Genomic DNA, 20,160 nt, shown 5'->3' with positions numbered 1-20,160 from the left:
CGCAGTAAAAACAAAAACGTTCACAATTCTCAAGTCTAATGAAAATTTTTTCATTCCAAAATTACGGTGGAGACCGGATTTTTCGAACCTCCAAGGGAAACGAAAATTGGTTCGAAAAATCGGATATTTCGAGAAATCGGGAGTAAAATTACAGTGTTCAACTGAGGAGAGGGAAATGACTTTTGGTTCGAATTATCGGGAGGTTCGAAAAAATGAGGGTTCGAGAAATCGGGATTCCACTGTAATTATTAACCTCGCATACTCTATATGACCTCGATCGACAGCCTGGTAAAATCAGAAACGCATAAAAGAAACAGTAAATTCTTCCTCGTACGAGACGACAATTTAAAACGGCTCTTCGTGGAGCCATTCAAAATGGCTCTTTTCAGAGCAACCACAAAAACAAAAGTCTAGGTCTTAGTTTGCTTTGATTCTGTCATTGCTTTGTTGATGGAAGTAATATCCATCTCGTGGATTTCCACGATACACATTTAAACGATATATGGCTTTTTCAAAACAGATTTCCAGGATCATTTGACCTTAACTCCGTCTTGACAAGGTAAACGTCAGACAAAGTAGCCTACAAGCCTGGCTTTGACTACTTTTTACAATGCTTTCTCCCAAGTACTTTTGCCCGAATCATCAGCGTTATGCTCAAAAAATTTCAAAACTTTCTGTAACCGGGGGGGTGGGGGGGGGGCTGCACCCCCTCCGCTCCCCCGGCCTGTATGCCTATGGTATTTCATGTTGAGTTTCTTTCATTTTGTGGCAAATGTGAGAATTTTACTTTTCACGCCAGCGTTTGTAATTTGATACTTTTGTTTTCCTCGCCAATGTATGCAACAAGATACCTTTGTTTCCATAAAAATATAGAAAGATGTCTAATTTTTTACTCACTGCTGGAGATAGATGGAATATAAAAGTTAAATATCTGCTGAAAAGTCGAAGAGGAACGCTTTTGTTTTATTTAAAACGCAAATTTTCATTTCACCGATAAACAAGAACTAATGTAATTATCAAATAGTCACGTCGAGTCACAGAATAGTGCGTTCTTATTCTGTTACCAGCTTTGGTGTGAACAATAAAACCACGTCAAACTAATACACAATGCTATCGAGTAATACAACTGAGGAGCGTTTCAACAAGAAGTATTGAAGGAAGAGATCTTTACTCGACCGAAATTATATCCCACATAGGTGAGCGAGTCACCTCATCCACTGATAACATTAGGGTGCATTCCTTTAGGATGATCTGGATCAGGATCAGTGGCCCAAGATCACTCGGATCATGGTGCATAAAAGGAAACGCTGAATCCATGACCAGAGTGAATTCGTCGGTTCGTTTGATGCACCATGATCCGAGTGATCTTGGATCACTGATCCGGATCCGGATCACCCCAAAGGAATGCACCCTTAATTGGCGGTTTCATTAAGTGCCACAGGGTCTGCCGCAATAATAACGAAGTTTCTTTTGTCACAAATTTACTACTTTTACATGTAACTAACGCGGGAAAGTTTCGGCTGAATATGAACTTTTGGCTCTCCTTCATAGAAGAGGAAACAAACAAGCTGCTGAGGAGATGCAATATGTTTCCATTCTTTATTTGAACACACTGGTAAACACACAACAGACATTCCTTGAATCGAGCTATGGAAGAATCCAGAAAATACGAAGCCACAGTAGCGTTCTTTGCAACAACAAAAAGGAGAACTGACGTTACCTGAAATATAGCTGCTATCCCCGGCCAAAACGAGAGCGTTGTATCACTCGTAAACAAAAAATAAAAGAAGCGTGCATCTGAAATCGAGAACGGAGTTTATCACACTAGCAATGCTAGAACACATGCGTCTTACATGTTATGTTCTACCACAAGGAAAAGAACTCAACGTTCGTGGGTAGTCCCGTATGAAATGTATCTTTCACCTGACATATAGTCGACTTTTGACGCTAACTAATCTGCGCATGCGTCTGGAGCAAATTGCTTTTTTTCTTAAGACACGGTCAACTGGGGTCCGTGGATGTTTTAGTGCAGGATTAAAATGCGTGTAAAGGCGCTTTACGGTGTCCACGTGACCAAAATCCCCGTCACAGGATTGGCTATTTCTAGACCCTCGTGGGATTTTCAAAACCGGCAGTGATCTAAAGATAGCATGAGAGGGATTATCTTGGGAATAAGGTCTATGTAGGGGATTATTAGTACCCCTGGGATGAAATATTCCAGGAATAACCCTGGGGGGAAATATTCCAGCATCCAGTATTACCCCTGGGGTAAAATATTCCACCATCCAGTAGTACCCCTAGGGTGAAATATTCTAGCATCTAGGAGTAACCCTGGGGTGAAATATTCCAGCATTCAGTATTACCCCTGAGGTAAAACATTCCAGCATACAGTAGTACCCCTGGGGTGAAATCTTCCAGCATTCAGTATTATCCCGTGGGGTAAAATATTCCACCATCCAGTAGCATCCCTGGGGTGAAATATTCCAGCATCCAGTAGTATCCCTGGGTCAAAATATTCCGGCATCCAGCAGTACCCCAGGGTAAAATATTCCAGCATCCAGCTGTACACCTTGGGTAAAATATTCCAGCATCCTCTGAACATTATCATTATTTTAAATCTTCAAGCCTTTTCAATAATGCGTTATCTTCTCAACCTTAGAAAAAAGGCATGCTTGCACTGGGGACTATCTTGTGGAAGATATCTATTATAAAAGTCCAGTATGAATTCTTCAGGTTTAAATCCAAACTTCTGATACATAAGCATGGCTGGATTTGTGACAGATACATGAAGTGTTACGTCCTTCCCCATGCAAGTTTGAATCAAGTGGTAAATCATGTAGGTTCCAATTCCTCCGCGGCGCCACTCGGGGTGGACTAGCACGAATGAGATATAAGCCTCGTTATAGTTAACATCCGGGACCATAAAGGCAAAACCGATGACAAATTTTCTAAAAGAAAGGTGAAGTATCGATTAGGCAATAGCAAAAGAACCTCTCTTCGTTGTTTAACAGTGTATTTTTGAGGTAGAAAGCGACAGTGAATTGACTTCAATCATGTGGTTTGCGTAACTTTAAGAGGCCTTGCCCACTCGGGATCACCCGTAACTCGATACCCGCTCACAATATTCACTTCAAGGCTTAGTTCCGAACAAGTTGGAGGAAAAAAGCGATTCATCTCTCCAAGACCGAGCTAAGATTCGGCCAAGGTGAAGAAAATCGAAATAAAATTCAGGGCAATGAAAGTATCGTTCTCATATGTTAAATATCACGCCTGTTTAAATGTTTTCCTGCTTTTGGCGCATTTCTGCAACGGAAAGCCCGATGCCTTACAACTGATCTGCGCAAACCCTCTTTGAGGTCCGTCATGCAATTTTTTTCTCTCTTACACCGCGTGACGATTCAAATGAAAGCGCCAGAGAAAGCGCCTTAAAATTACCGGTTTAGATACTCATATAGGTAAGTAAAAGAAGAACTCGCAGAAAAACGAAAAGGAAGACAGAACACGAGAAAGTTTTGAAGAATATGTTAAATCGTGCACGCTTTTTGAGGAAGTCAAGGATCAATGATATACTGGTTAAAAGACACAAGGTACTTACTTATAGAGAACTACACAGCTAAAGTCTGGATACTGAAGGCACTCAGATACTGGGGAGTAAAAAAAGAAACATTACAACTTTAGAGCACAAACATTTCGAAAGTTGGCTGATTAGCCGACGCAAAAAATCCTTTACTAAAAAGGGAACACGACAGTGATCACCACAAGGACTATGGATGAGGGACCTGGAGATTTCAGCAGAGTTTTCCGAGATTCGCTAACTGCAGTGAAGTCCATTACCACAGAACTGCATTAACAAAATCAAAACAAAAAGTCATTTAAAACAATTACAGCTGATTCCTCGCTTCTAAATTCTTTAGAACTTACAGTCAATTCCTGGCCAGAAAAATTCCCGACACATGGCGTTCACGGATGGAATATGATGAGGCTGAACATAGCAGTAATCAATTGAAGAAACTGGAGGCGGCTTCCACTCAGGATCGTCCCTAAACGATAAGACACGGAGTTGAAATCTCAACCGATGTCATCTAGATTCAAACAAGTGCTACCATCAACTGCCTCGCTGCTGTTCCAGCAGTGTAGACTCTGTTGCAGCGTGACTACCCGAACCGGGCCACCTAGAGGAAAACTAAGCAATCAAAACGTAAACTGGGAATAATGGGATTGGTAGCTTATCGTGACGGCAAGTATCAAGGGACTGTTTGACGTGAAAACATATATACTATTGACTCCTCTGCCTGATATACACTCTTAGAGATTCAGCACCATCAGCGAATTATCATACTTACAAGTCTCGCTCGAAAAACTTAGCTTCAAAATTAATTTTGCGACAACTAAACCGAAACCATTGAAAAGCGTACAAAATTTAGGATCGAAACTAACCAATCAACAAATGGCAAAGTTTTCTGAGAGGTTCACAACACTTCGCACTTTGCTGGGTTTTCAATTTCGTTAAGAACTATTGTTCGTATTCTACAATGTTATTGGTTTATTTCGGAAAAAGATCGCTATCCTTTGTTCTCAAGTAACGTTCTGATTGGTTGATTCTTTTCCAAGTGGCCCGGTTCGAGTGGTCGCACTGTAAAGGGTACATTGAGTTCCAGTTGATCACAAACCCTACGAATTCTCCAACCAAACAAAACCGTATGGAAAACAAGCAAAGAATATGATTCACCTGTGACCACGAGCGATAATCTGCTGTAACAGTTGTAACTTCAATGGCCTGCTCTCGTAATCTCGTCTGATGAAAGGTTTTAGAATTCGGGACGTGTAGGGACTGGTGATGGGTCTGTAGAGTGTCTGAGAGTCACCGCCAATTAGTCGAGTTATGAACGAGCAGGTCCTGGGGCGAGAGCTGGGAAGCATTCGAGGAGAAGCCTGCAAATCAAAGGCACATACCTCATTGTTGCTGAAAAGAAGACAGTAAACCATTTCTCGATAATTCAAAGTTGTCATATCAAACTTAAAATTCACCTTAATGTTTCCTATTCATATCCTATTGTTTACAAAGTTCGATTGAGTTTGTTTCTGGCCCTCTCGTTTAGCTCCAAACCTTGCTTCACAAATAAAATAACAGTCCCAATTTCCAAGTCGAGATTGTTGGGAGAACTACATTAAGTCAGCTAACTCGGTGTGCCTTTCATTTTCTACACAAATTAAGTCTAAGATCTCTCTCACCAAAAATCTGTCAAGGACATTGTCCGCTGTGCCACGGGCTGCAATACTAGGATCACTGGAAATTCTCTGCGAAAAAGAAGAAACAAACAGATAAACATCAATGTATAGACCCTTTTCACAAATGGCTGCCAACTATAAATTCTTTTGTAAGTATTAAAATTAGCCTGACTAACCTCGTTTTTGAGTTGATAATTCGAAAGAATTTTCACTCCCAAACGAGTTTAATGAGGCTAATTTAAATGCATACAAAAGAAATTTAAATTGGAACCATTTATGAAAAAGGTCAATTAACAGTTGGTCTCAAAAGGTAGAAGATCTCTTACTTTCGGCTCGATGAACAACAGAATGCGAGTAATTTTAATTCCCAGACGTTCTCACGCACACAAAGAGGAAACACAAAAGAACTGAGAATGGGTTTGGTTTCTCTGGTGACAAGGAATAAACTATCGGCAAAACAAGTGGCTTTGGCGGTAGAATTCCTACGTGTGTGAATCCACTGCGTCCTCGGAGACAATACTCGTCTGTAAAATTTCCATACAACTTAAATGCTCGTCGTGTGAGTCCACATAAAAGGCCGCAACGTAACAAAGAAAGTTCGGGAGAACTTGGAAACACTCGCCTTCGGCTCGGGTTTGCGACGTATTTCTCGTTCTCCAAGACTTTACCTCGTGTAGCTATAACTCTAAAGAAACATGAAAAATGTTTTATACTTCTTGAACATAACAAAACGTTATCGTTGTTATAGCAACCTGTTTCTGGAGCATTCCTTGAGAGACCTCTTCAGTAGCTGATGGCGGTCTGTTGTTATCCTACATGAATCGTACAAAGAGCAAAAATTAAACACAACACCATGTTCTTCATAAACAGTAAAGTGCATCACACACATAACACCAGCTAAAAAAAGCTGAGCTCTTTTAATCCCTGATCTACGTACATATAAACAAGAGATGATATAGATGGTATAAGATACTTGCCTAAATTTGTCAGATTCGTCTTCTGTAATCTGACTCAGGCTACTCAGTAACTTAATTTAATCCATCCTTATTCCCATTCGGTTTATCAACACCCTTTAGCCATTCTGTCACTTTCATAAACTACTCGCTTGAGGTGTAGTTCGATTTGAAAGGAATCTTCTCTGCCTCTACAAAATAATTTGATTAATGTTTCAGACCAAGGCTAAAAGCAGAGTGGTAAAGAACCCTGCAAGTCTTGATCAAACAAGGTCAGTTTAGCTAGCAAAGCCTAGTAGCTCCCAAAGAAAAATTTAAATACATGTACGAGAGCCTGACTGCCTGTACATGTAGTACACAGATGCACTACAGTCACGACTAAATGATCAATTTATTTTTATCCAACACATTGTGCGTCGCGCAAAATGTTGGATGGAAATTTCAATTGACGAGACATGTCCATCTAACAAGATGGTGGATTAAGATACACCATGACAGACAGATCAAGACAATTGGGAACCGTTTAAAAACTGTTTACACTGCTTAAAATGCTGAACATTCTTACCTCAATACGAACAGCACCATCACAAGTCAGCTGATATCTCAACGTTGCGCTCACGGCCTCGGAGACGGTCTTGTCTAGGTCGAATAATTTCAAACCCTTGGATCGTTTAACCTAACAAATATTAAGTAAAATTGAGTTGTGAGCTCTTTTTACAAATGCCGTAGTATTTGAAGTGGTTGTTCAAAGCAATTATAGTGATATCCATGGGTACATGACCATCGAATGGTCAGGACAGGTGGAAAATGGGAGAAAAATGGCCTGGCAAAATCTCGGGACGAGAAGCGCGCAAAAGGAAGAACCCAGGAAGACCCTCCTTTTGCGCGCTTCTCTGGCCAAGATTTCGCGCAGCCATTTTACTCTCGTCCTTTTTTCGCATCACGACGAACTGCTCCTACTCTGCTCCTCCATTCTTTCAATGAACTGGACAACAAACATGGACAAAAGAACAAAAGAAAAATTGCCGCGATGAAATCTGGGAGCGAAAAGCGCGCGAAAGGAGGGCGCGCTACTCACCCCCAGATTTCGTCGCGGCCATTCTTCTCTCGTCCTTATTTTTCGCGCCACGAAGAACTAAGCGAAATAGAGACTCCTTCTTCCTGCGGATTGGACAACAACATGTGTGTACCTGTCTTAATATCAGCTTTCTCCTGAATCTCCTCGCCACTGGATCGTGACACACTGCTTTGGGACAAGAATTGATCCTGAGCAAAATGTCCTTTTCTTTGTCTTCGGACACGGGAAACAAGCTGAAGACAAAAAAGAAACAATGTGATCTGAGAGCTACTAGTTAACTCGAAAAGTGCTGTAAATGACTGCGCGTGCCTCTCCCATTCTAGATCTGAGCATAGCGCCACATCACATATCAGTTATCAGCTATTTCAAAAAAATGTCAGGTCTTTAAAGTCTACCTATACTCACTTAAGGCCTTGAGTAATAGGGACTTTTGGATAAGCACATAAATTTTTCGAATAAAACATCTTAACCTGACAGCTTCCTTACCTATAATTCACTTAAAAACTGCTTCATGTTGTAGCGTACAGTAATTAAAGGCATGACACACTTGGGAAGTTTGGAGAACACGAAAGAAGCGAAAGAGTTGCTCGAGGCGCGGCCGAGATCAACTCTACCTTCTTGAGTATTCTCCAAACTTTCCAAGTGCTTCATAACTCGATGATGTACAGCTAAAAGCATGATTCAATTGTTTTAATTATAACATTGCCGAGAACAGTGCAGCTTTACTACCTTAACTATGATGTCAGTCATCTGTCAAACTGACCTTGTTTGATCAAGACTTGCAGGGTTCTTTACAGCTTTGCTTTTAGCCTTGCTCGGAAACGTGTCAGATCGCGGGTTCTTACTTGACGTATCAGATGCAGCGGTTGAGGATAGAGATTCGGTATCTTCTGGTCTTGCTTCACTCTCGGTGCGCATTTCTGATTCTGAGGGAGGAGAAGGAAAGAAAAGGTGTTTTGAAAGGCTTTCTGCAGTTATCTGATAGCTTGTACGGACCTCGAGCAATGACGACGGCAACGCTAAGGACGACGCTTAGTAGAAAAGGGCTTTATATATATTTTACTTTTAAATTTCACAATTGCCTACTTCTGTTCAGTCCGTCGATTGGTCTAAACCCTGCTCACTAACTGTGTAACGCCAGCGATCATTTCCAAAAGAAAATACGAAAAAATAGCCGTTGTGGCTCACGTTCTGCAAAATACCCACGACTTAGAAATATAATAATTATAATAAATAATAATAATAAAGATTTTACAAAGATTTACAACGCACGTGCACAGCCATTGTTCTACTCATTTAACCTTTTGTACATATGGTGACGTTCTCGTTGCCGTTGCCATCCTGGTTTGCTTTAGGTCCCTAGTAATTTTGATTTGTTTATAAGTTTTACTGTATAAACCTCACGCGGGTTGCACATCACTCGTTGTTTCCGATGTGGATAAATTTGAACAACTGGACAACAAGTGAAACAGCACATTACTGGGATGTTTACTTCGAGGCCAGTCGCACGCTTGCCAACGACAAGTGAATTACGCATCAGTTAATTAATTGTGTGAATCCCTGTCAATATATTTTAGGAAAGACTCTTGCAACGAAGGTTATTTTTATGAATTAATACACTAGTTTACTAAATGTAAAAGAACTCAAACCTGATTTTTCGTCCTCAGCAGCAAAAAGTGAAGAGGTTTCGTCCATGTCATCATAACTTGTCGAGAACAAACTAGAGAAAGTGGCCATATCTGAAAGGCAAAAGAAGCAATAAAAATATGGAGATCAATAATTGTCCAAAAAACATTTTCAGCACGTCAAACATGGATAGCTGTGAACTGCAAATAGAACCGTTTCTCATTACTCTGGGTCACTTTAGGTATTGGTGCATGTCAAAGCGACTAGAACTGAGGAATGACAGACAACTGCATTCACGGGCTAGGAAATTGGTAGTTTAAATACAAGCTTTCCATGTGTTTAGTAAGTACATGTTGAACGTGAAGTCCTTAACCCAACTGACCCATAAATCTGATTGTTTAACTCCGTTTCTCGTAGCATGAAGTGGCCACGAGTATTGTCCAGTATCCCCCTTGAACTGGACGCTAGTTCAACGTTTTACCCAAGAATCAAGTCAGGTTGCCCAAACAATTCAACGGTACATATTCATATTCCTGAGAGGAAAGAGGCTTTGTACAGTAAGTGTCTTGACCAAGAACACAACTCAATGACCTCAGACAGGCTAGAACCCAGATCCCTCCAGCCTCGTACCCAGGGTCCACCGTCTTCCTTGCGAAAGTGTTCTGGTTGCGGCTGGTCACGTGTCTACGCATGCCAACTAAAGCTGCACAGTAGGTGGGTCTTCAACTGTATTTTTCAACATTACAATTCAGTTTTGTCTAGGGAGGGGAAACTGTACAGACTTCAAGTCGTGCTGCTTTCCGCTTGCTGTACAGACATTATTTTAAAAGTGAAACAAGTTATTTGTCTGAGATTCAGCCTGAACAGTTCTTCGTCTATGAAGCCTTTTACAACAAGGGTACTTTCTCAAGGAAGAGAGAGAACCCTGGTTACGAGGTTGAGATTGCTCAATCTGGAGTCCAATGCACCAATTATTAGACCACCACAACTTCTACTTGCATGTGAATTAGATGAACATCAAATTGAACTGTCTGCACAAACCTGAATGAGATTCAGCAAGTTCGCGTATATCGTCCTCAGACAACAACTGAGACATGAGGTCATCACATTGACTTTTATCTTCAGGAGAAGACGACTGCAAGAATTGGTCACAAAATAATACAATCGTGACGGAGTTGGTTAATAATTATTATGATTTAACTTTCATACACTGTACGAATTGCGATTTTCTGATTGGCTGATTTGTACCACGTGATACTGGGTTGCGACGAGACAACCCCCTTGACGTCATTATCCTGGTGTAATAGCCATGGTGTAAATTCAACACACCACTGTCATTACACCATGGCTTCGGCTGACTCAAATATAGTGGTTTCAATGCAGTGTTTCTTTGCGCAATGTATTCAATTTGAATAAATGTTAACGCACTCATTGCTCATGAATTATCGGGATTTACCTGTACTTGTTCACTAACAATGAACTCGAAATTTTCAATACCGTGTTGAAATTTCTCATTCTTTGTTAGTGAACTCAGGTAAGTCCCAATAATTCACTCGCTGAGTGCGTTAATCTGTAATTAATTCTAACATAAGTGTCCACTAAATAAGGAGACTACACATTATTTATCTCAAAAACTAAAGTCTTACAAAACTAACTAGACTACAACTCTTCAATCTACATACCATACATTGTACTTCCTTGAGTAAGCACAACAGAAGTTTACTTCAAATTTCTTATAATTTTTTTGTAGACTTTTGCAGCTGTCTGAGTTGTTACTTTAATGAGTTTTATTTCATGCTGTGCTCCACAAACAAGTACTTCATACAAGTAGACTCATGCTAGCTAGCAGAATTTGTTAAAGCAGGGGCTGGTTTTTATTTCATATGGATCTCATGATATGAGAGGGACACTAATCAGAGGTCGATAATTGCCACTGATTCAATTAACAGGTTGTCAGTGATCTCTAAGCAAGTTACCATCTTTTCAAATATTGGACATACAGATTTCAAAGCTGTACGCTATCTCTCATTGCTTGACTTGATAATTATCACTAAAATGTTTTTTATTAATAATTTTGTACCACAGATTGTAAAAAGTGAGTTTATATGTTACCGTATTTGGTAAAATTCATTTGGCTTAATTGTCAGCATCACTTTAATAATTATTTTTGTAATAATTATAGTAGACATGTTATGTATGCCAAGGGTATATATTTGTTATTATATGTAGTTCATTATAGCCATCTGCGTGCATTTAAGCCTATGAAAAATCATTGTCATTAAGTTACATGCACATTTACATGTACATTGCCCAGTGTATTTGTGCATTCTCATTATACATGTTTACAAACAGAATAACCGAAGGAAACTAATAAAACAGTCTTTTGGTGTTTTAAACTTTTTGAAGTCAATGTTGTCAACAATACCTTAGTACCATGTTCATCCTCGTATGATGACTGCACTCCAATACTTGTTGGCTGCTCCTCGTTTGAGTTATTGCTGCTGGTCTTTGAACTGGATCCTACAACAATAGGTCCTCCTTTCCTTTTTCGTGTACTCCCACTTCCTGTTGTACATAATTAACAATCATAATTAATATAAAAAACAAGTTGCACTCCCAAGAATAGTTTGCAACACACCCTGTAGTTACTTATTGGTTAGCTCCTACAATGTAAAAAAAGTTTTGTACAATTGTGGTTGCATTAAGTCTGTACACTGAGTATGTTAGCCATCTGCTTAGAAAACAGGATTGTCATTAGATAATGATTGTAAATACTAACAGTAGTCAACAGGACTCTCATTAAGGGCAGTAACCTGTAACACCTGTTACGGCTGACCATCCTTGATTTTCTCTTGATGCTACAGGTGAAATTGCCTGTTGTTGAAAGAATTCACCCACAAAGTAACAAGTTTGCTATGGGTGTGGAGAACAAGGGTACAGGCAACTCAAAACTTAATGACTAGCCCTAGTTAAATCTTAAAGTGCCACTATGATGAAATTCTCGATATCCATTTCTTCACATTTTCATACACATTAGGTCTTTCCTAGGTATCTTGCCAAATTTCAATTTTCTACGAACATTAAAACTCGTGGTTTTTGGACCTTAATTTCCGAGAATTTACGGCCGCCATTAATTTTCCTTGTTCCAAGTCTTGGTTGAAAATTTGAGAAAATGACGTCATTTTCTCAAAAATGCCGCACGGGTTGAAATTATGATAACAATTAATGAAAAAAATTGCACGAATGTATGAGCCAAAGTTTTTGTTATTCTTTATGTGAATTGCTCTGCTAATTGTTATTATAATTTCAACCCGTGTGGTATTTTTGAGAAAATGACGTCATTTTCTCAAATTCTCAACCATGACTTGGAACAAGGAAAATTAATGGCAGCCATAAATTCTCGGAAATAAAGGTCCAAACGACATGAGTTCTAATGTTTGTAATAGATTGAAATTTGGCAAAAAATCTAGGAAAGACCTATTGTGTGCGAAAATTTTAAAAAATGGGTATGGAGAATTTGATCATAGTGGCACTTTAAGGTACAGTTTCACTGTACATTTCACAACTACAGTGTACATTCAGGCTTAAATGTGCAGCACAACTGTTTTCCCTTTCACCAGGGTAAAAAATTAACTAAATTTTATCCAATATGTTTGGTATGCATGACTACCAATCCGTCTTTCAAATCTGAGGCCACATCATGTCTTTGCAACAAGTAAAAATGGTAAAAATTAGCTAATTATCTAGCTCTTGAAAAACAATTGTTGAGAAGAATTTTGCATCAAATATTCCAAACCTGCTTCACTAAATTTTATGGCCGGTGCAATGTTCTGCTGTAATCCCCACCATCCGGTTTCCTTATTAAATTCCTTTGTTCCAGACTTGAAAAACTGAGGACATCCTGACGACAAAATACCAGCAACCGTACTACACCAAGTTGCTGTCTTCCTCCTAAAAGACAAGTTTGAATACAAATTCCAAACAAAATTATATTAATTTTATAGTTCAGTCAGTTACTGCTTAAGTAGTGCATTCAGTTGCATTCCTTATGACTAGTGTTCAAAACCCTTAGATAATTAATTTCTATCCTTCATATCTTAGGTACTGTAAACCATCAATGAGCAGATTACATGTAGGAGACAGAGGTGGCACTACAGGGAGATGAGGCAAGACTACTGTGCAGGCACCACAATATCAATGCATTGGGCAACAGACGGAGAGAGGAGCAGAGGTTGGCTAAAGGGGATGTGGAGGAAAAATGGAGACAGAAAGACAGAAGATGAGTTTTGCTAACTGGACAGAGGCTACCACAGCTGTGAGAGCAGCGTAGAACACACAAGTTGATGGCCCTGTTCTCCCAGAAAAGAGAAAGAATTAAGAGGGTTCCCAATAGGTTTGGCGGGATGTGAGATTTGCTTTTTTTCGCCGTGATATTTGGGATTTAAGCTGAAAACAGGGGCAGGAAGCAGGAATTACAATTACGAGCGGGAGCAGGATTTCGTGTTTTTATGGGGTTGGGATGCGGGATTTGCAAGGGGAACAGAGCAGGATACGGGATTTCAATTCTTACGTGACCTTATAAATTGTTATTGACCAGGGCAAAAACCACAAGCTGGCAGAAACGAACCGTATAGCTGTGTCAGGTTTCAAGTAATGAATAGCAACCGCTCTGTACCCTGTCAGGTTCTTTCAAACGTGTCGTCCATTTCCGACATTTTTGATGCTTGTGTCTGTAACCTTGACCTCCCAATCCTTTCTAGTTTTTCTAGTCTTTCGACCTTTTCCAAAGCGCTTGGCTTGTTTTGGCCAGGATGGACACACCGGATGGCGATGATAGTGATTTACCGAACAAAGTCTGTGACATTACAAATTGCGTCACCATATATTAGACCAGGAATGCGAGCAGGAATGCCTTCATTCGGAAAGAAAAGTTCTGAGCCCAGATTTCAAGTAAAGTGAAGACGCTGAAAGCTTTGAAAGAAATTGTCAAGTGTGTTTACGGCCCATCTCTTGAATATGGAAATGAACAATCTTTTTCTTTCACTGATACGTGGAAAAAGGAAACAAAACAGTAAACCGTTTACAGAAAGAAACGTTATAATCACTTGTGCTTACGTATCTGCTACCCATTGAATTCTTTTGTGATCTTGTATGCAATATCTTGTTTTAAAAAGTTTGTGTCAATAATTAAATTAATTATTAATTTTAAAAATTAATAATTAACCCAGAAATGTCCTGGAAAAGTAGGCGGGAGGGGGATTTCCAGGCAAAAAAGGCGGGATGGTGGGATTAACAGGAAAAAATGGGCGGGAAAGCGGGATCTGAGAACCCTATTGTGGACCCTCAATTAAGTCACATCATGTTATCTAATCTTTCCCTCTGTACACATTTGCAGAGTTAGGATCCCAGATAATTTAAAAGGTATCATTCTGCATGCAGTTTGGGCCTTTGATACTAGATAATTGACTGTCTCTCTGCACATATTGCAGACCTATAATGCCAGTTCTCTCTCACCCTCTCTCTCTCTGTGCATTTCATACCAGCCTATAGTGACAGACATTTTCTCTGTCCCTGCATGTATCATATTACCTTACAGTTACACATCACAGATCTGCAGTGCTGCAGTTCACTCTGCATGCATTGCGAGGTTAATATTTGACACGTTCCCTGCATACACTGCATGTACCCATATATGCTTGATGTTAATAGTATCTCTCTAAATGCACTGCAGAACTTTGAAGCCACATAACTGTCGATAACTGAGCATAACTCTGGACACATTGTCCAGAACCCTACAATCCCGAACAAAAGAGTTGGGACACGAGGCAAGTTCTCTCCTCTCCCCACTTTCAATGTTGATAATCAGGTGATGTTTTTCCCTTTTTGTTGGAAAAACGCGATATTTTACAACATTGATTAGGGGGGGAAGGGGAATATGTGATACAGCTCAAGTGTCCCAACTACTTTTGGTTGGGAATGTAGCTATGATAATCAATATTAAACATGTACATATCTTGCATGCATTATATGCCTACAATGAAAAACATCATTGGCTAGCAATATATCTTTGCATGTATTACACACCTATAATCCCAGCTAAATGTCTTTCACTCAGTACATATTTATAGACCCGAGCTGCTAGATAATTATTCAATAGGTACTGTATCTCCATGGTTATGATTAGGTTATCATTTGTGAGCTGCCTACTTTTTATGACTTTACTTTTTATGTGTATAAGCTGTAAAGAGTATAAATTTTGGGGGAAAACACAGGCTTTTTAGAATGTAACTGATAGTAAAACCTTGGGTGTCCTTGTCTCAGGACAGTCAAGGCTGTAGCTAGAGAGTGAACATAGGGTCTAAGTGTGGTGCATGCTTTCAAATTTTACACTGCAGGGTAAAAATTGAAAGAGCGTTAACCCCTTAAAATTCTTGGCATTTTGACCTTTTTCAACTTTTTTTTTGGAAATATCTACAAGAGAACACGTAAAATACATGTAGCATTTTAGAGTCTCCCAATTTCAACATTTTCTGGGGAAGCATGCTCCCTAGCTAAATGTAAAGGCTTGTCCCTTCAGTACTTCAATCAGTATCAGCCATCTACATGTTCTTTGTGAAACTACTGTAGCCCTCTACTCTCTATTTTTTTAATGAACACCATGTATGTACTATATCTGCGTGTAAAAATTGCACATCCTATAATATATACGATAATAACATCTGCCTGTCTGTGTACACCATACTGGCAAAGAGGAGAATTTTATTAAATTTTCTTACTTAATAAATGTATTAATTTCATAAATGTCTGCTGATTATGTCCATCACAACTTATTAATTATATAACAGTAAGTATCCAACTTGCCTTTTGGGAAATAAAGCTAGCCAGTTTCTGTCAATGAAGTGGCAAATGTCTTCCCTCCATCTAAAGTAACCCTTTCGACCTCTGCTGGTGGTATATAAATTGTACAAAGACAAGTAAACAGCTTGTAGCCTTTTGAGGAAAAAATAATAATCAGATAGAAACATCAATTGAAAATAATGTATTCCAAAAACAAATAATCGTACTTAATAATTATTAACACCTACAGTGCACAGAAGTATTGTGCAGTGGCTTCATGGTTAGTGTGCTCCAGATCAAGAGGTCCAGGTTCGAGCCCTGGCATGGCTGCGGACATTGCGTTGTGTTCTCACGGTGCCCCTCTCCACCCAGGCATATAAATGGGTACTGGTGAATTTAATGCAGGGGGGTAACACTGGGATGGCCTAGCATCCTAACCAGGGGGGAGTAGAAATACCCCTACATGTAGTCGCTTCATGTTACGGAAAACATAGAGAAGCACCAGCCTGAAGGGGCACTTGGTTCATATGCAGACTTTACCTTTAACAGGAGTATTGCAGCAGCCCACTAACTCTTTTATTAATTAATTTTGCACATGTTATGTACATGTACAGGTAGCTTACCAGCTCAAGGCTTGTCTGGTGCAAGACTCTAAACCATCAGAAGAACAAGCTGCACATGTTAGATCAAAGAAAATATCACCCACAAGAGTGCTAGGCCTACCATTCTTCAGACAATCTGAAGAATAAAGGGAAAAAAAATCATGAGTAAATTCTAATCAACTTGAACCTATTGACCCCACACTAATGACATGAGTTTGATAGCCTGCGAACAGGCTCCCGGAGAAGACAAAAAAAAAAGATTCAGCAAACGCGAAATAGAAGAATGAGCGAAGTGATCGGGGCGGTACAGGGGAGCCTGTGGACTTTGTTTTTGATGTGCCTATCTGCCCTTGGTGATTAGCCTGTAACAAATCAGTCAATGAAGTAAGCAGACCTGTCAAGAAGCTACATTTTCTGTACTTGTAAACAGTTCTAACTGACCTAATCAAACAGCCGGGCCCAGTGTCATAAAATAGAGTGCAAGTAAGCATGTTCACAGAATATTTCAAACTTTGTCCCTCCAGAACCAATACTTAGAGAGCTTAAAACATATTTTGCAATACTGAACTGAGCCTAAAGAAATTATAAGCACATGATAGAGGTGTCAAACTCAGCGAAGCCACATGCAAATAACAGCAGAAAGTCCGGAAGCCATGCCTTTGACCTCTAAAAAAATTTGCTATAGCACAGCCAAACGGCTTCTACTTAAAATTCCTCCTCAAAACAGAGCATAAAGTACCCTTCAGAATCGCTAGTGAAATAACAAAAGATCGAGAGACCAAAATTATAAGAGAACAGCAAATGCACAATTGCCACAAACTGAAGGAGTCGTGTATGGTGATCAACTGCATTTTACAGAGACCTGTCAAATATTTGTCTCAAAGATCAGGGCTGTCATTAAGTTTTGAAGCAGCCGTTGCATGTAAGTTATCACCCATAGCAGTAAAATACGTGGCCAACAGCCACACGTTCTGAAGGCCCGAAAGGGCCTGAGCATCTAGGGGGTCTGGAAGCATGCCCCCCAGAAATTTTTTGAACATGAAACCCCTGGAAATGCATTTTCCTGCTTTCTAAGGCATGAAAATGGCAATTTTCCTAATCAAAAATGCTGATAAAACAGAGTGATATGTTATAGTACATCATCAGCAAATAGTGAAATAACATCTTTGTTGCACCAACCTATACAAGTGGTCCTTATTTTAGTACTGTTTGTTTTTCACAGTGCATAATTTCAAATTCATGCACCTTAATTTACAGAGATCAAATGAATAAAGTTATAAAATATCTCCAACAGACTTGAGTGTTGCTTGTTTAAAAAAAATGATAAAGGACAGTCCATAGTCAGCAATGTGGTTTGATGTTTGCTAACAGTTATAATAATTCGTTATTATGGTCAAATGAATAAAATGGGAGTGAAACCGGAAATAAAAATTATAATAACATCTCTACCTTACCGAGCTATCTTACCATTAGAGGAGCTCAAATAAGCTGGGTCAGACATTGAACATCTCTGTCCGTTACAGTGGTAATAAGAATGAAATGCTTTACCATTTCTAGACTCGGGAAATTTTTCTTCCACTCTTTGTAGCATAATACTCGGTTCTACAGGCTGCCCACGTGCAGCTGAAGTACTTGCAGTACTTGAAGCTGTGATCGCTGGTATTTGTCGACCGCCTCGACCGGCTGTTTTGTGAGCTTCCTCATTTCCATCGGTCCATTGGGATTTTGAAAAAAATCTGTCGATCCCAGGCTGTTGATGTGGGTTCTTTTCTCTTATTCATATTAAAACATAACTTTCTCTACACACGCGCGGGACCAAACACGATCGATCAGCCTGGACAATACTCTACATCGGTTGGTGGAATTTCTTTAAAGGTAGGAGCAACACATTGCATAATAAGTTCTGCTGCTTAAAATGGCATCTCCATGTAATTCACGGCGATAGAGCAAACTGAAAGTTCATCTCCAGAGTAAAATATAAATAGGAGAACCAAGGAGGCAAGACACCAAGAAACAGTTATGTTTATTTCAATAGGTAAATGTTTAAAAATAAATTAGGTAAGTGTAGCATGTTCGTACCATCAATCGACATCTTCACCCGTAACATCAAGTGAACTCAGCCGTAACAGGTGTTACGGGTTACGGCCCTTAATGACAGCCCTGAAGATGTCAACAATCAGTGATTTAGTCAATCATATCATGATACCAGGAGCTGGTATCACAGAACGGTGGCATCAATAGAATGTCTACAGGCTCCCTCACTTCATTCGGGCTCACTGGGAGCCTATTAAAAATTTATAAAAAAACGTTCACTGGCTATATAAAGTTAAAACTTTCGAGCTTTCGGCTGCCAGACTACAGCCTTCGATGGATAAAAAATGGAAAAGATAACAACTACAAATATATACAATATATACTCACTGGGAGCCTGTTCGCAGGCTAGACTTTTAAAGTTTCGTGCACATGAACAATGAGAGGCGTGTGTGCCAAGTACAAAAATTAAATGGAAAAATAATTAGCTTCTTACCCAAATGAAACATCCTCCGGCATAGAACACAGTGTAGCATATTACTGCGAATGGCATAAAAAGAGAAACGCTGAATCTATAGTTAATCAGATTATATATATAAAATTAACTGAAACCAGTATGATTTTGATTCTATTTTTTTTTTTTTCCAGATACTGTATATTTATAAAAACACTGCACCATGTATTATTGTCATGCATCTTAAAATTTGGAAATTACAACAACATGTAGATGGAATTAATCGAAATCACTATCAGCATAATCAAAGGTAGTTTTAAAATGTAAATATCAACTAATAATAATTAATCTTGAAATTAAAAATTTGATTTATAATTTACCAATAGAAAATCTTTTAATTAACTATAATAATCATAAAATTCAGTGTACATAATTAGGTGTTTATTAATCATAAATGATTAATAAATTATTAGTTATCAACCTGTCCTTTGGTCCATTGCAGTAGCATATCTCTTCTGAAACTTCAAATTCTGTTTCAATTCCAGGATCTATAACCTTTTATCAAAAGTTTAATAATTTAAAATCCCAGTACCATCCAAAGTCTTTCTGTCAGATTTTTGAGAGTTTCTCAAATGTTGCTTTTCATTATAAAATAATACATTTAACTAATTAGTGTCTTTAAGTAACATTGCAAAGTGCTACAGTCTCCGGCTGTCACCTGGTAGGGATTCCCCTGGTCAATTTTTCCAAGTACAATATTTTATTGATGAACAACATTGAAACACGGAAACAAAGCCCCTGTGCCATTTACAGCCCGCACCCTCTCCTCCGCCCAGTACCGTATGTAAGCTTACATGTAATGTCAAGTACGTGCATGTGATGAGAATGTAAAAAGGGGATACAGTTTTTATCTGGCCTACAAGTAAATCTTCAGAGGTAGTAAAGGAATAATAGGATGTAAGGCAAATCATTAAAAACCCACAAGGTTTATGAGCATTATTATAATATAAGTTGATTAAAGTTTACACAATGCGGATTGAAAGTAAGCTTACTTTTCATCTCTCTTAGCAGTGAAAAAAAAAGGCTGCAATTCTTCAAATTTGACCAAACACTACTCGCAATTATTACGAAAGCAATACGAGTGTCAGTTAGAGTATATTCCGAAGAATTCAAATGTCCAAAAGGTCACAATGCAAGAACGGTATAAAACACCTACCTCCTCGCTCATGTTGACAACCTTTCAAACTGAAGCTGCCACCTCAATAATACAACAGTTTTGATTGGTTAGAAGTGAACCCGTTTCTCAAACGACCAATGAAACGATCTCTTATTTCGGTCACATATCGGCTT

At 39.1% G+C, this 20,160-nt stretch overlaps 1 protein-coding gene across 3 annotated transcripts; it reads right to left on the bottom strand.

Moving 5' to 3' along the window:
* Positions 1-1,585: 1,585 nt before the first annotated feature.
* On the bottom strand, positions 1,586-20,089 carry LOC110049071 (cysteine-rich protein 2-binding protein-like). 3 transcript variants are annotated; one of them, XM_089287492.1, is made up of 18 exons: positions 20,027-20,089; positions 19,292-19,365; positions 18,853-18,896; positions 16,347-16,461; positions 15,748-15,876; positions 12,683-12,837; positions 11,312-11,451; positions 9,928-10,021; positions 8,910-8,999; positions 8,024-8,186; positions 7,373-7,493; positions 6,748-6,858; positions 5,982-6,041; positions 5,233-5,298; positions 4,730-4,932; positions 3,922-4,040; positions 3,596-3,644; positions 1,586-2,948 (listed from the first exon to the last, which is right to left on the bottom strand). In XM_089287492.1, the coding sequence occupies exons 1-18, from the start codon at positions 20,036-20,038 to the stop codon at positions 2,642-2,644; spliced, it is 2,052 nt and encodes a 683-aa protein (XP_089143618.1). In that variant the 5' UTR covers positions 20,039-20,089; the 3' UTR covers positions 1,586-2,641. The 3 variants fall into 3 exon arrangements, with proteins under 3 accessions (XP_089143618.1, XP_089143619.1, XP_089143620.1); XM_089287493.1 differs by having other exon boundaries at positions 15,748-15,831; XM_089287494.1 differs by having other exon boundaries at positions 19,863-20,052.
* Between the last annotated feature and the right edge of the window lie 71 nt (positions 20,090-20,160).

This window comes from Orbicella faveolata, unplaced genomic scaffold, assembly GCF_042242905.1.
Source record: "Orbicella faveolata isolate gen_17 unplaced genomic scaffold, um_ofav_v1 contig_14, whole genome shotgun sequence".
NCBI lineage: Eukaryota > Metazoa > Cnidaria > Anthozoa > Scleractinia > Merulinidae > Orbicella > Orbicella faveolata.
Note: the sequence above shows the minus strand (reverse complement) of the source record. Positions and strands in the feature narration are given on the sequence as shown.

Bases quoted from the DNA above. Each gene is read 5' to 3' on its own strand.
- LOC110049071 (XM_089287492.1), bottom strand. The intron at 15,877-16,346 runs GTAAGCTACCTG...TTTCCTCAAAAG, and splicing joins ACCAGACAAGCCTTGAGCTG to GCTACAAGCTGTTTACTTGT. The intron at 9,000-9,927 runs GTTTGTGCAGAC...TTTGCCTTTCAG, and splicing joins ACTTGCTGAATCTCATTCAG to ATATGGCCACTTTCTCTAGT.